General features: G+C 41.1%; 1 protein-coding gene across 1 annotated transcript in view; it reads right to left on the bottom strand.

Annotated features, from left to right (window-relative positions):
- Positions 1 to 17033, bottom strand: part of BTBD11 (BTB domain containing 11) — a 278838-nt gene that overhangs the window by 111556 nt on the left and 150249 nt on the right. Inside the window, exon 3 of the mRNA XM_025204909.1 lies at positions 3207 to 3356. Within this exon, the coding sequence (XP_025060694.1) occupies positions 3207 to 3356 (150 nt within the window). The remainder of the gene's footprint in view (positions 1 to 3206; positions 3357 to 17033) is intronic.

Here is a 17033-nt window from a genome sequence, read left to right as displayed (position 1 = left end):
CACATGACAGCAGTTAGGTACCCTGAGATCACTGCCTATGCTGCTGACCACTATTGTCTCTTGGGTTCCTTGGTTTCAGTTTTATTCTGGTTGAACAGCCAGTCACCAAGCCAGGCATGCAGATTCCTGCTAGCCAAGGTGAGAGCCAGAAGACCTCTTTTCTTGGTATTTGCATATTTTTAAAAACTACCTACACTGAGTAAGTCATATGAAAGTTATGAGTATTAAGAAACTGTGGATAATCTTGCTCAATTAGAATGGTCTTTAAAGTAATTTTTCCTCCTCCAAGAAATATTTTAAACGTCTTTCCCAGTTTCATGCAAGATCACTCTATGCTTTCACCATGGACAAATAAGTTAGGTTTTTCGAGCGGAAGTATTCTGACCTGATGTGGTGCAATGGACATGCTCCCTCCCTGTCATAGACACACGCTGTTTATGGGAGTCATACACTTTGTAGCATCTGTAGATCAACCTGACTGCATATCAGGAGCTACTTGCAACCCACCATGCTTTCCTCATTCCCTTATGTGCCATCCTCCCATTTCCTTCTATTTGGGAGCTGTCTGCAGTCCTCCCAAACTTTCCATTATTCCCTTATTCCAGTGGCTTCTTGGGCCCCAGAGGCTTTCTCCTATGCCAAGGACTCAGTATGCCTCATTCTCCTATCCTTACCATTGCAGAGTCCCACCTTCTACTTCCTATGCCAGGAGTGCTGCATGTGTTGTCATTCTCTCTCCATAAAACTATTCTTACTTATAGCAGGGTCACCTCCTCCCATGCAAGAACCTCTATGTGTACTCCCATTACTCCCTTTCCTTCCCTAACAGGATAATTCATTCCTCCCTATATCAGGGCTCTGTGGGAATCCCATTATCTTACCATTATGATGTATTTTGTTTCTTTGTGGGAGGTAAGTCATTCAGGGTACCCACAAGTGAAGGTGAGCAGAGATAAGGCATGCTGGAAGCTCTTAAAACCAATGCCAGCAACATGTTCTGTGATGTCTACAGGTGGGTCCGTATCTTGTTCCTTTGGGACCTCACTTCCAGTCTGAGCCTGATCACTATAACTGAATATCTGTGGAGCTTGTGAATCCACTCTTTACATTACAGGGCCCCACATTTGGAAAGCACTGTTTTACAAACAACTGCAGGGCTGCTAAATTAACGCCAGGGGCTCTGTGTGTCCTCCATCTTCCTAAATCCAGTTTTCTGATTTTCTTCAAAACAAAGAGGGTTCTGCCTAGTCATCCTGAGAATTTCCCCCTAGAATTCTGGAAACAATCACATGCAGAGTCAGAAATTATCCATCCCATTTCAAATAGAGAAAAAGGGGACATTTCATCAAGTTACCTTCAGGATATTAGTGAACTATCTTGCTTCTCTGACTTACACAAAAGTCTGAACTTACAGTTCATCGGTTACTCTGTATTAAGTGTCCAGGTGCACAATCTTATCCTATGGTAAATGCGAGGTAGCCTTCCATGCTTTCACTGCTTTCATTTACCATGTTGTCTCACATTTACCATGGGATAAGCGTGTGCACATGGTAACCTACTGAAGAGTAGCCAACATCACAAGTTGGGCCAATTACTACTCCTACTAACACATCTGCAGTGTGATATGTGTACAGAGAAGTAAAGGGAGATGCCTCGACTCCCTGCTTGATAAGCCTCTCTGAACACTGTCAATATACTTGAAGTACCTAATTCTATTTTCAGATATCGGCACACAATTGTCATCGACTCCCACTGGATGGGGGACACTTTCCAGTTGCAGCCCTGAAGAATGCTATGTCTGTATTTTTAGCAAACACGTATGACAACCATCTTGTCATCTTGGAATGCACCAAAGTAGGACACTCGTACAACTGTATATGGATCCATCTACTTGGCTAAATATTTGAATTGGAGGCTACAATACAAACAAGTAACATAAAAATTTCCCTTAATCAAAACCTTAACAAGAAACATACCTGCAGTCTCCCCATTTCGACATGGCATTAGAATTCACACAGCATTTGCTTCCAACACACACAATATTTCAGTGGTGCTGAGAAAACTGTAAATAATTTATCTGTACTGAAATCAAAGCTTTAGAATTTTGACAGGTATCATAACTTATCACACTGCTCAAAAAGTGTTTTGATTAATAACAAATAATTTATCTTCCAGGCAGCTAAATCCTCTGCTACAGATCTAATTCTGTTTCATTTTTCCCTCCTGCTGGATGCTGGGGGAGGAAAGGCAGGATAAAGGTCTTATCATCTTTGTTTTTACCTCCTCCCTCCCAATGGCTCATATCACCTTTCAGCTTCCAAACTGACCAGTGGAGGGGGCATGTAGGACAAAAAGAAGTCCTCCTTCCTACCACTAAAAGAAAGCACAATCATCAGTACTTCTATGCTCTAGTTCAGGGGTGGCAAACATCTGGCCGATAAATGGCTTGGGACCAGTCCACGGGCTACATGAATGATGCAGGGTTGGCCCTGCAACCAGACTGGGCCCACAAACCCTCTCCATGCTGCATCCAGTGCACACAGCGCCTACTCCAGCTGGTCTGGGACTGCACTGCATGCAGCACTGTGTGGGGCCCATGCAGAATGGGTGTTGCATTTGGTGTCTGCTCCAGCCAGTCGGGAACCTGGCAGGAAGAAGCCCAGCATCCTGGATTCTTGGCTGCTCTGGGAAGAAGCCATGGTTCTAGGCTTCTTCCCACAGTTCTGCTCAAGCTCCAGCACCACTACTTTTGCCCAGGTACTTAGCAGCCAAGTGGGTGAGAGCTATGCTGCTGGAGCCCCAGAAGCACCACAGCTTGTTTTTGCAGCAGCATCCAAGTGCCTGAGTGAAAGCCACTGTGCTGGAGCCCCAGGTGCACTACAGGAACAAGCTTGGCACCACAGCTTCTACCCATGGTGGCAGACAGGCACCCAAGTGAGAGCAGTGGTGTTTCTTCCCCAAAAGCACCATGGGAATAAGCCCAGTACGGTGGGTGCTTGGCTGCCACTCCAGCAATGCACCACATCACAGCCACAGAGTCAGGGCAAAGCCTGTGGGCTGAGTGTCTCTGCTCTGCAGACTGGATCTGGCCCACAGGCCATATGTTTGACACCCCTGCTCTAGCATGCTTTTAGTAAAAAATACACAAAACATTGGTTTCGTTTTACCCAAAAATGAGAAAATACCTTAGATTATCTTGTACTTACTAAGTTCGGCAATGCTTCCCACACGTGTAGCAAGCAAGGACTGCTCGATGGTCCTTAACTCCGACTGGTTAAACATCTGGACTTCACCTGGTTTATTTGACCTTTGTTGGTCTTTGTGAAGATTCAGGCTCTCTGGCAGGCAGAGAACACCTAATGTTAATAAAAGAGAGAACAAAAGAAAAGTTTGTTGTAATTTTGGTCACCATAACTATTTTGCTACCACAATCCAATCTCTCTATGGATGTTTAAATACATTTTTGGGGCATACAGAGCTCAGAAGGTACTGGTATCTTTTTTTTTTTTTTTTAAGGCACATTTAATACCTATAAGAACAAGTCTTTCGGGAGAAGCAGATTGAAAAAAATGTCCCCCATTAACTTTTCAGAATAACCTGAAGTCTCTCACATTGCCATTGTCCATTCTGGGAATAATTCTTATGAAAAAGTCCTATGGACTAGTACAGGGATGAAGTCTGTTGGATTCCAGAGAACTTAATGAGGCTCTGCAGAAGTTACATAACAACCATCTGAATTTAATAGAAAATTACATCCTTGCAACAAGAGCTTTGATAGAGTACTCCAACATCTCTACAGAAAAGCTTCTCATTCTCTATTAAATTTTAGAGGCCTTTTCATAAGAGAAACTCCATTTCTAATTGTCAAAATAATGGGCTCTGTCAAAATGTCGGCAGTGACATCTAAGAGCGTACTGCATTTTTTTGAAAGCATAACTCCTGACAGTTGAACTGTTGAGACTTCAAACTTTACCCTAATAGCAATATGTATCACACTATTGGGTCAAGTTCACACTTGAGATAAGCAGATGCAGAGCCACTGAAGTCAGCACAAAGTCATTGAAGTTGCACTTGCAAATGGCATGTTTAAGTTTGGCTCTCCATCTGACTGAGCAATTTGAAAGCCAACAATTGGCTTTGGTACCTCTGAAAGAAAAAGGTTGATTTTGAAAAACATGAAAAACAAACAACAAAACCAAATATTCTTACAAAACACAGGTAACAACAAACAGCTTCCCCCACACTATCTTACCCGGGTACCCACCACTTTTCTTGAGGACACTTACGTAATTCATTTTCTCGACTCATTAGATAGTTTGTCTCTTTCCACTGTGCATGATAATAATCTTGTCAATAAATGTCAAGTGTGCTTGCACTATTTGCACAATGGCTACCATCCACCAGTTCCACAAAAACCACCAAACAGCCATCCAAGAAGAATAATCCTAGCGCATTGTTGACTTGAGTGGAATTTGAGCTAATGGCCTAGCGTGCAAAAAATATTCTTAAAAAATACCCCTTCTATCTGCTCCATGCTCTCTGTTTATCCCTGGACAGAACTAATTTTTGTTTCCAGAAGGAGCTCTAAAGATGTAAAAAGTTACCATAATTCTAGATATCCCTCTATACAACATTACTTTAATAAGCACCTACTTGAACACACACACAGATACACAAGAAAGATGCTGCAGAATAATAAAAAGGTCCAGTTTTCATTAAACTGGCATACCACCCCATCAACAATGAAAGGGCTGAAAATGACTTGCTGAGTCATGTTTCTAACACTAAACACCATGCAGGATATTTCCATATGTTGCTCTCCCTTGTCCCATCTTGGCTGTTTCTGAATGCCTCTGTTGAGGGTGCTTACCTCCCCTCCATTGGTCATCTATTCAAATTTTAATTTTTTAGGAGGGGATTCCAGAATGGCACCTAGCCAGCCAATGTACAATCCTGGGAATGGCACTGGTTATTTTTTCATCGTCACTGCACACTAGGCTCATGTTTATGTGACATTCTATATCTCTTCTTTATCCTGCCTCCTCTATTGCTTACGATAGGGGACTGTAACATAATGATGACAATGATGTCAGTATCGGCACTGCGGCAGATGTCCTATGGATGGATTTGAATTCCTTTCCCCAGAGTTCACTATCCAAAGACACACCATGCAAATACAACAAGGGGGAAGGAATAAGAAGCCAGAAAAGCAGTGCAACTCAACTGTAAAGTATTACACATGTCTTGTTAGTTCCACCATATGGTGTTGGCATTGGCGATGTGTAGGGGGTGCATGAGCACCCTCTGAGATTGGCAGTGCACCCCCTGCAAAAAGTGCTGGCAACACTGCCAGCGGTGTCTATGGGTGGTTGCCGCTCACCACCCCCACCCTCGCTGCCGACACCATTGGCGGCATCTGCGGGCGGTCCCTGATTGCCACTGCCGATACTGCTAATGGCATCTGCAGGTGGTTGCTGACCACTGGTTGGTGCTCGCCACCCCCCTCCCTGACACCACTGTGGCTGCCTGCTAGAACTCCCTGCTCGCCGTCACCACACCCCCACCACTGCCACCTGCGGGTGGCCCCGTGCCCCGCCCAGCCTCCCGGGGCATGCAGCGTTCATAGGTCTGAATCTTAGAATCTTAGAAAATGGGACATTAGTTTAAAAAGCTCAAAGTAGTGAAGACATGGGCCAAGAGAAGAAACAAATCTTCTTGAAGTGGTTAGAGGGGTCCAGAGTCAAATCACACTAGGGTATGAGCCAAGAAATATGGAGATGCAAACAACTTACCTCCAGGTAAAGGGTTGGGGATTTATCAGGTGTTGGCTGCTCCATGGTAATTGCCCTTGTGCCCACTTCTACCCCATAGTGAGTCAAAGCTAGCTTTTCTTACTCCTCTTTCACTGAAGTCTAAGTAGCCCCAAGTGAACTTTGAATTACCATGGAATAAGTGTATATAACTGGGCAGTTACCATGGAACAGTTAATGTGCAGTAAATTTTAACCTGTGGTAAGTTGCTTGTGTGCCTATACCTGTGGTCTTCCTTTGTGGAGGAATGGGAACAGCACAGCCTTTCCTTGAACTGCATTGGATTCTAGGCAAGGGCTTTAAATTAGCAAGAATGAGGCAAGGCCACAATAAAGAAGAAAGGTGAAATCCTGGCTCCAGGGAAGCCAATGACAGAACAGAAGTTGATTGCAAAGGGGCCAGGGGTTCTTACACAATGTCCATAATCAGGGCTGACCCTAGCGGGTGCGGGGCCCAGGGCAAATCTGTCTGTGTAGGGCCCTCTTAACACCATGCAAGGCCTGTGGAACCCCTACAAAGGCAGGGCACAGGCTGGGGTCTCCCCCACACCCAGGGGGGCAGTCTCTGCACTTCTTCTGTGGCACGGGGTGGAGCTGTCAACAGCAGGCAGGCCCCATGGGAGGGGCCGTGGCTGCTCCACCTGGCTCTGTGGGGCCCCCTAAAGCACAAGGCCCGGTGCAGTTGCCCCGATTTGCCATACCCTAGGGATGGCCCTGTCCATAATGACAAGTAAGACATACTAAAAGTAAAAGTTACAGCAAGGAAAGAAATAGGACAGAGTTCCAAACTGGAACTCAGGAAGCAAAGTCAAAGCTGACAATAAAAGTAAAGTGACTGAGTAAGAGGCAGGAGATGCTCAAACGCAGCAACAAAACGAGGGAGTACACAAGTAAAAGTGGAAAGAAAGTTTCTGTCTACACAAGCTTTATAACAGGATTTAAATACAGTTCAAACTCAGTTCCAGAAAAACTGTGTTAAAACAATACCTCCTCTGCCACTGAGACTCAAAGACCAATATCCTATTGTAGTTTGTTTAAAAGTGGTGATACAAGCCTGGCTCTATTACTAACCCTAACATCCTGGCACCAATCCCAATGTTGTCACAACCACAGTGAAACCATATTCATGAGTGGAATGTCAAAGTAGAAGACAACTTGTTAAGAAGAGTGGGGTAGTTAACTGTGAGTCTGAGATTAGGCAGAAGATAGGGATTTTAGCACCTTACAGACTAATTTGTTCCAAGAGACATGAGCTTTCATAAACTACAGAGAAGCAATCCAAAGGAGTAAGACACTCAAAGCAACAGTAGGGAAAAGAGAAAATGAAGAACACAGAGGTAAGGCAAACAGAAAACAAAATGAAACAACATAGTATAAAAAGAGCTTTGAAAATACTTTTGTGATTCTTCAGGGGTTGACTTAAATACCTAGTGTATGAATCAATATTTACATTCTGTAGATTCACAAGGTTTTGGGAGTACTGCTCCTGATTTTTAAAATGTATAATTTTCTGTGCATTTTAATAGTTTTATCTCAAGTAAATCCTTAAGTAAAATTTACTCTATAATCTTAATTGATGTAAATAGAATTGTAAAGGCAAATTTTGAAAAAAAAAATTCTGTATAACACAGATATCAAAAAGCTCTAGTACTTAAGGATAGTGTGTTTTCAAAACAGTAACTAGCATGTCAACAATTCTTGTGGCATCTCCATAAATGTGTTGCACTGAATAAGTAATGGTATCACATCACAGGCCTCCAGACATTCCAAAAGGAAAATTAATATCATATAGATTACTTTTTCTAGCAGATACATGCATTACATAAGTTTAGATGAAGGATAAAATATTAATTTTAAACAAGATATACATTTTAAAGCAATCGGTCTTTTTTTGCATATTAGACATACAAGAGATTATTTCTGAGCAATTAAAGTATTGGAAAACAGGGATTCCATTCTCAACCCTGTCTGTCTGGCTTTGTCACCTTCAGCAGATACTTATTTTTTCTCTTCCTCAGTTCTCCTTCACAGTCCTCAGATTAACTAATTTAGTTCATTAATGTACGGAAAACATTTTGAGATCCTTGGATGAAAAGTGCTATAAAGGTGCAACATTTACTGCTGTTGGAAAACTTAGCTAATTATAGGATATGTAGTGCCAGAAGGTTTTACTTTGGTTTAAATTTAGTCAAGACATGCAATAGCTAAACACTTGATATTTATTTATCCCACAAGTTTAGAAACCGTAATTGACCACAGCAGGTGACCAGCAGAGTGATGGAAGATTGTTAGCTTTATTACTTAACATAATCCAGTATATATGCTTAAATATACACTTATAATTTTATTGGGTTAAATCTGATTTTCACCAGAGTACTGGAAAGCAATTCTATTACTTTGGTACAATGACTGTGCCAACTTTTAAATTTCAAGCGTCTTTCCCAGAAGTTGATCTGTGGCTGCCTACAAACTCATCGGGGGGGGGTCAACAGGGAATAGGGGATACTCTGTTTACCAAGGCACTCCTCGGGGTTACCAGGAATAATGGCCGCAAACTAAAGGAGAACAGATTTAGATTGGACATAAGGAAGAAATTCTTTATGGTGAGGGTTGCCAAAACATGGAATGGGCTTCCAAGGGAGGTGGTGCTTTCCCATACCCTGGAGGTGTTTAAGAGGAGATTAGACAGGCATCTGGCTGGGGTTACCTGACCCCAGTGCTCTTTCCTGCCTGGAGCAGGGGGTCGGACCCAATGATCTACCAGATCCCTTCCGACTCTCGAAATCTATGAAGGAGGAGGGGAAAAAAGCAGCTGAATTTTTTTCTTTCTGTATATTGGTTACATGCTCAACTCTTTTCAAAGGAGACTTTATGGAGGGAGAAACTGCTCCCTGGATGAACAGGAACATTCCAAAATGAAGCCAGAAAAATTAGAACTTCAGAGAAGTTATACATTAATGGAAATATATGAGCAATCTTAAGTGGGTATAGCTACCTCGGCTGTCTATAGTTCTTATTTTAATACTCTACTGATTAGTTAAACACACTTTCTGCTTTAATCAAGATTTCAATCATAATGTTTTTTACCTGAAAAATATGTAGGAATCTTGAGTTACCAATAGCCTGAGTAGACAGATTTTTTTAGTTTCTTGACTTCCTGCTGGTATTGCCTGTCATTGTGAATCAAAGCTTTCTATAAAGTGTCTCGATATACTAAGTTTTGTCTCTGTCTTCTTTCTTGTATGTCACTGTTAAAAGCCCTTTCTTTCTTCACTGTTACTCAGCCCTAAATGCTTCTTTGCTTATGATTTTCTCTCTCTCTGTGCCTTCCATTTACTAAAGAGGAAATCAGGAAGCCAGTTGTTGCACAACAGTATCAGACCAAGACTCAGTGATACAACTCTGTCTGCATTGTGTGGTTCTGGCGATAGAAAGCAGCTGTGTGTTGAATTCATGACTACTATGAATTGCTGGATCAGTGAGAAACAGACAGAGCATAGCAGCGAATCTGGCCTCTTATCTCTTTCTATGTGCCATGTCTAACCCAGATTGCAAGATCCTTAGAGGAGGGATCCTTCTTTAATATGTCTGTAAAGAACATATATCGATCCTGCCTTCTGTAAAAAAAAAAAAAAAAAAGCCAGGCTATGGGGCAATATAGTTACTAAGAAATAATAGTCTGCTTTCATACGCTGCTGTTCTCACTTTCCTCTAACCCACAGGCTGCCCTGTGGCTAAGTAACTGAAGAAAAGTACAAAAAAATATACACCGCTAAAATTCAACAGGATGATCAGAAAACGCATTGGGACAAAACCCATGCAACCTCCAGGTCCCTGGAGTAAAGGGAGGGAGTAAAGTAATATATGTATAATTGATGCCCTTTGCTTTTCCCTGTACTTCAGCTTACGTCTCTGCTGATGTACAGATCAGTGTTCAGCCTTTCGAGAAGTCAAAAATGTATTACTTAGATTTAAATGGCTGGCATACAAGTTTCTTTAAAAATTACATCATTTTAACTTATTTATAACCAACAGCAGCCAGCATTTGGAATACATGTGAAACTTTTCTTAGGCCACTATTATGTGGTAACTTTACTCGTGTTTTCCGACATAGACTTTCCCACCGGGTTGCTGCTGCAAAAATTTACAGTATAAGGTATATCTGGCACACTCCCCTCCAATCTTTTCCTGGAGATGACTGCTTAGTCTCAGTGGTAAGACATAAGAGTGTGTGTGTCAGCTGGACTCTTCATATCCAGAATAACATGGGAGTCAGACAGCTCTCCTCCGAACTCTTCAGTATCTCCTCAATAAACAGTCCAACGATTCAGATAGCCAGCAGCAATTCCAGCCCCAAACATAAGAGATATGTACCATGTCAGCTTCCAGTGCAATCGTCTGTATCTAAAGTCTTGGTCCAAGGTGGCACAAAGTGATAAGACACAGCCCTCACAGAGGACAAGTCTTAGGACCTGGATATGCAACTCATATACATTGTTTCTGTGTTTTAATAAAATTTATACCAGCGCCCATAGTAAACAGATAAGCATCTATTCTGGGGTAGTTGAAGGCAACTATTACTTAGCCTCACCAATCAGAGGCAGGGAAGAAGATAACAGCTTGCTTGCCTTGGGATGACTGCTACCCCAGTAGCAGTGGGCACGCATGGTGGGCAATGGGCATACATTTACACTGCCATAATTTTATCCCTAATTTTTCAGGTACAGTGCTAAAAGTTGTATGTTCATGATTTTTTTACACTGCAGGAACCTAAAGACTAGAAAGAGGCTTTGAGGCCAACAAGTCCAGTCCTCAGTGTAAAAGCTGATTACACAGATATAAACACGTATGATCTTAGGAAAGTAGGGTTTCCTAAGATGATCTCACAAGGTCATCTAGTCTAGCCTCCTGATCAAGGCAGGATCACCCCTGACTAAACTACCCCAGCCAAGTGTCTGTCCAACATCCTCTTGAAAATTTCTAAGGATGGTGATTCCACAACTTTCCTAGGCAGTTTCTTCCAGTGCTCGACTATCCTCATAGTCAGATTCCTCCTAATTTCCAACTTAAATTTCCTGTGCTGCAGCTTCATTCTCTTTGTAATTGCCCTCCAAGTATTTGAAGATGGTTATCAAATTCCTCCTCAGTCTTTTCTTCTCTAGATTTACATAAATTAGCTCTTTCCGCCTGTCTTCATAATTTGCCACACAGGCCTCGAATCATTTTGTCACTTTGCAGTGGACTCTTTCCTACCTGTCCATACCCTTCTTGAAGTGTGTCCAGCTCTGGACACGGTATTCCAAGTGAAGCCTCACCAGTACTGTACACAGTGGAATAAACGCTTCCCTTGACTTGCAAATAACACTCCTGTTAATGCAACCTAGTGTGTGCATCTACGCATATGCTTTACTGTGGAGTAGACTAATTAGATCCACTCCCTTGCTGCCAAATTTCTGGATATGTGGGGAACGCCATAGGTCAGATGACAAAGGGCCATGGACCAGACCTGGCCCATGGGCTGGGGGTTGAGCATCTCTGATCTACTGTAATCTCTAGGTTCTTCTCTGCAATACTGCAGCCTAGCCAGTCATTCCCCAGGCTGTATTTGTACATGCAATTATTCTGTCCCACATGCAGGATATTGCACTTCTCCTAACTGAATCTCATCTGGTTGACTGTGGACCATTTTTCCAGTCTATCCAGGTCATTCTGAATCTCCACCTTGACCTCCAAAGTGTCTGCAACTCCACCCAACTTGGTGTCATCCAGACATTTGCTAAGAGTGGTGTTGAGTCCATCATTCAAATAATTAATGAGGCTCCTGAACAATACCAGACCCAGGACAGACCCCTGGGAAACACCATTTGATACCTCTTCCCAACTAGATATTGGTCCATTTATGATTAATCATTGAGCATGATGATTCAACCAGTTATGTATTAACCTTACTGTACTTTCATCTAACCTGTATTTCTTCACCTTGTTAATGAGAATGTCATGGAAGACAGTGTCAAAAGCCTTGCTCAAGTCAAGGTACATCAAATCCACCGTTTCCCCTTCATCCACAGAGCTTATCACCTTATCAGAGAAGGAGATCAGGGTAGTCAGGCATGATTTGCTCTTGGTGAATCCAAGCCAGCTGTTCCTGATCACTGTTCTCATCTAGGTGCTTCATAAGATATTCCTAGAGGACCTGCTCCATGATCTTTCCAGATATCAAGCATATATGTAGCATGTCCAAGCCATTAGTCCTCCATTGTTCAGCCACTGGGTCCACAAAACAATCTCTAGATCCTTCTATTTACAGGTCTTCTCCACAGAATTCAGCTTTTAGATGGTGGGCACATGGAGTGTTGTTAATGAAAATCCATGACATAGCCTCAAAGACCCTATTATGCACACCCACTAAGTCCCTTCTCTAGATGTCTCTGGGTCTTCCTCAGTATTCTACTCTGCTCTCAGACACAGAAATTTCAGCAAAAATCCATGCCTTCCTCACTGCTTTTCTTCCCTCTTTATCTGTTTATATCATATCTACATATGGCTATTAAATCAATTACTAAAGATGCTACACAGAAAGTATGGGTATTAAGCTGGCATATCCAGAAAATTCTCAGCTAATTTCTAAAATGTTGGCAGCTACCCTCCCACCCCCCCAGCATGAGCATCTAGACTTCATTTCTCCTTTAATAGAGGAACCTGGTGACTGCCAAGGACGCCATTCCACCCTCTGAACCTTATTCTTCATCAGCCTGTGTCTATGCAGGCATCTACAATAGGGTTGCTGGTTGTAGCTGTGCTGGTCTATGAACATAGGCAGACTTCTTTGGGTAGATGTGGTATCTTTTTTAGGCCAACTAAATAGTTGGAAAAATTGTTCACTGTAAGCTTTCGGGCACAAACGGCCTTCTTAAAGCATAGGGAAAGTCTGTTGGTGTTTGTGTGCTTGCCTGGATAGAATAGAAGCCAAAATGCAAAATGCAGGTCAGGTAGGGCTTCTACAATATGCAGAGTAAAACCAAAGTGGGTGCAAAATAGCATCAAACTACACTAGAGGCTTTTTTCACACACTGCACTGGTGTAAATTACTATACAAGATGAAAGGCAACAAAGAATGAAGGCCATTATTTAAAACGAGTCAGCAGAACTATGGGCAAGGCTTAGAGGACCATAATAGTAATTCTTTCAAAAATCATGATGTTAGTTATGGATAAGATGTAAGGTTTTATAAATCTAAAAGTGCATCTTAATCTATTTCAGAAAGGCAAAAAGGCAGTGTCAGCCTTGCCATGATCTTGAACCTGTCAACCTACACATGGGTGGATCTAGGCTTTTGAAAAGTGGGGTGCAGATGGTATGGTGCATCATCACATAGCAACAAATATTTTTCTCCAGTTAAACAGAAACTAGAAGCTTTAGTAATATGATAGGGGTCTAGAACTATATTATTCATTTTAAGATCAAAGCAAAAAGAAATATAAATTCTGTGCATTAATTTGCTAAATTATATATTAAGTTTAAAACATACAACAAACTAGGAAAAAATCGTCAAAAGACAGAGTTTTCATATAGCAAAATCTAGCCCTCTTGAAAGTGCCTCCAGTACTTCACTGTCAGTCATTTCTATGCCTGAGTTAATATTATCATACCTGAGCTAAGGTTTTTAGCTAGAGCTAGAAACAGTCTGCAGGGCTGTGAAACAGAAGAGAGACATTACCAGGAATGGCCAACAGACAGCAAAATTGCAGAAGAAAGGATAGTTGGAATAGTGGAACATCAAAACCATTAAAAAGGATAGAGGATCATTAACACCTGTGGAATGGAGAGAGAATAGCAGGAATCAAATAGATTAAAATGAACCATGAAGTCAACTGGCTCCCTCACTACTGCTTGAATAGAAATGTTGCTGCCACCACCAGGCAGTTGGTTTTAAAGTTTGGGTGAAGCAAGAATCAAAGGGGAATGGGGCACAACTGCACCTCCCTTGGATCCACTCCAATCCTACATATTGCAAATCTGAAGGTTACAACACTAAGTTTAACCTCCTTGTGTTATTAAATCTCTACACTTCAGTTGTACATAGATGTATCATGAAAAAGAATTTGATTAAGCCAATGGTTATCAATCTTAGACTCAAAGCACACTTTGGAAAACATCGGCTCTTAGCTTTCACTCATTTCTTGACTACAGAAAAATAGAGCAATTCTTCTGTTGCAAAGAATTGAGATAGACCACAACAGGTCAGAATGCTTTTGTCACTGTGGTTTCCTACTTGAAATCTGTGGGTTTATCCTGTGAATCATGCATGGGGTGTGGCATCCTGGTTGAGAATCATTAGCTTGAGTTTTTAGTTCATCACATGACTAGACCATGAAAAACAACACTAAAATGGTCATTCAGGTATCATGTGATTAAGCGTATTGAACAGACCAAAGTGAACAGGGAAGGGTAAGAAATGTCTCTGTTTGTGGACATTCGATCTATATAAGAAGTTACGTTTTGTATTTTTCTACTTTTCTCTTTATCCTCCCCTCCCTTCCTCTCTCTCTTCTTTAGTATTCTCTTGCCATATTCAGCAGCAACACAAAACTCCACTGCAACTGACTTACTGCTAATGCCACACTGGTCTGGAGCTTAAAAGGAACAGGCAAGCCAATCAAAGTTATCTGCCTGGGAACATCTAATAGGAATTTGGGGGATTAAAACCACAATATCTCTTTTGATTAAAAATACTTTTGAGATCATACAATATCTTTTGTACATCTTAGTTAGCTTCCCTTTCTTTGGGATTGCAGCTTGCTTTTCTCCTCAGTTAGACTTGATTAAAGATTTTATTGGTTTTTGTTTGCTTAATGGTTCATTCTCACAGAAGCCAATTATTCTAAGTATTTTGGACATCCCTCCCTTACCTGGGAAATTTAGATATCTGTGGAAAATAGTTTTCACTCCCTTAACAAGGAATAGTCAGGTTCTAAAAGACTCTTTAAAAATTAAGGGCACAGGAAAGGTTCCAGATGAAGATCTCAGGAAACTGAGCTCTACAGTATCTATTCACTGAACAGCTACCAGAAGTGGAAAGTAGCAGTCACAAACTCTACAGTGAGCCTCAACCCTGACCCAGAGGGAGCAAATTCAGGAGTGGGAGGTAATCAAGTCATTGCATTCAGTGGATCTTTGACCCATATGAGGGAATTTTTAACATCTAACAGGAGCTGACCAACTTTCCTGTAATGGAGGTCCCAGCTGAACCCACTGGCACAACAGTCCTCTGCAATCTGTAGAAGCCACCAAAAATTCCTCTGAATAAGGACATTTTAAGCTACTGCTCAGTGGTTAACTGATGCATAACTAAGTTGTGCAGAAATGTGCAATTAATCTTTAAAAATATAAAGTGCAAACTAAAGAAATGAAGATTAGAGCCTGTAAATATTATTAAATTTAGATTAGATCATAATTTTAGCAGATTGGGTCCTGAAGTTTTAAAGGTTTTTTCATGATACATCACTGAGGGTGAAAATCCTGACCATACTTAACTCAAATACAGAATTCCCATTTCACCAAAATCCTTTTTTGAAAAGCTTCTTCTAACTAACAGTTGTAACGATAATTAGTGAACAATAGTGTTCTCCAAGGTATCCCAATTAAAAACACCTTTAGAGTACAAATCACTTATTTAGTATTTATCTCCCAGATGTTTTAATGATATAACAGCAACAGAAAGATTGCTGATTGGATCATTCTGCTCAGTTAAACTATTCCATTATCACAATGCCAGTTCAGGTGCTAATTGTAAGGGTAATATTTTGCAATATGGATGGTTTAGATGAGAACCATCCCCACCCCAATTTATTTCATACAGGACAGCCATCAGCTGGAACTTTCACTTTTGACATGGACTGGATTTGAACTACTGGCCTGAGGGCAAAGGATTCTCTCCCCCAAAACATGTCCAGTATAGTGAAGGAAAGATTGGCATCATCTTTCCCCGATGTTAAATATCAGAGAAGAAAATGAATAGAAACTCTACATATTTCTTAAAATCTTAATACCAGAAAGATGCTGACTGACTGCAGGGAATTTGGAGAAAGGGAACAAAATGATAAATGGCCTGGAGGGGGTGGCTAATGAGGAAAGATTACAAGAAGTAAGACCTTCCAAAAGATAGTCAGGCTAGGTGGCAAGTAAAGAGAACCCAATTATCTCCATGCATTTGCAGAGCTCCTGTAAACATCATAGAAGGAAAAGAATATTTAGAGTGGTTCATATCAATATAATTATGAATATCAATAAGAAATTATGCAAGAACAGTTTAATCAAAACAGAAGGAAAACGTTCTTTATTAAGTCTACTTGACTGCAAGTTAGCAAAGGGCCTCTTCCATAAGACATTCAAGATTACTAAGAACATAGTTTATTATTTTGGGGAACAGTCCTGTAGCAGCTGGGGCTAGGAGGACTACATGATTTAATGTATAATAGTTGAATAGTTTTTTTTTTACCACCTATAATTTCATTCATTCATTGCCATCAAGCCTCTAAAATGACCAGCCATGACAGATGATTTCCTGTTTATTGCCAAAGATGTGTGTGAAAAAGAAAAACAACTATGGTAATAAGGCATGTTTTCTAACCAAATAAATGTGCACTAAAGTCTGGGCTACAGGCAAATAACTGGCAACTGCCTAGAGTATGATAAGCAAGGTACATGCTACATTCTCTTCCTTTTGAACAGACAAGCTCTCATGCTGATATCATTTTTGATTTTTCAAACAGAGACCATTTCAGTTACAAATGTGTAGCAATAAAACAAACCTTGCCAGCTGCAACTTCCCTGCATGAATATGTACTGCCTATCCAGAATCAAGTGACTGAAATGAACTCTAACAAGATATGTCACATGGATTTTCAAATATGTAAGCAGCCCACCATAATGCGATCATTTTTCCATCACTTTCTCTGGGCTCCTTCATTCATCTAGGCAGAAAGGGGTAGTTGGCATAGGCATCATGCTTGGGATGTCTAATCTCAGTGGAACTACTGTTTCAAACACTACTGGGGTCACCATCTCAAGTCAGCTATACTGAATGACATGTAGTTTACTGGATGAGCATATTCCAGATGATGTCCTTTATAAACCAAGAATCTATCTGTTCTGCATTATAAATAAAGATTATATGGTAGCTTTCACAAGAGGAAGGGTTTTCTCTTTGTTCAAAAGTTTCTCT

Source organism: Alligator sinensis, unplaced genomic scaffold, assembly GCF_000455745.1.
Source record: "Alligator sinensis unplaced genomic scaffold, ASM45574v1 scaffold267_1, whole genome shotgun sequence".
Classification (NCBI taxonomy): Eukaryota; Metazoa; Chordata; order Crocodylia; family Alligatoridae; genus Alligator; species Alligator sinensis.
The sequence above is the reverse complement of the archived record's forward strand: the minus strand, read 5'-3'. Positions and strand labels throughout refer to the sequence as shown.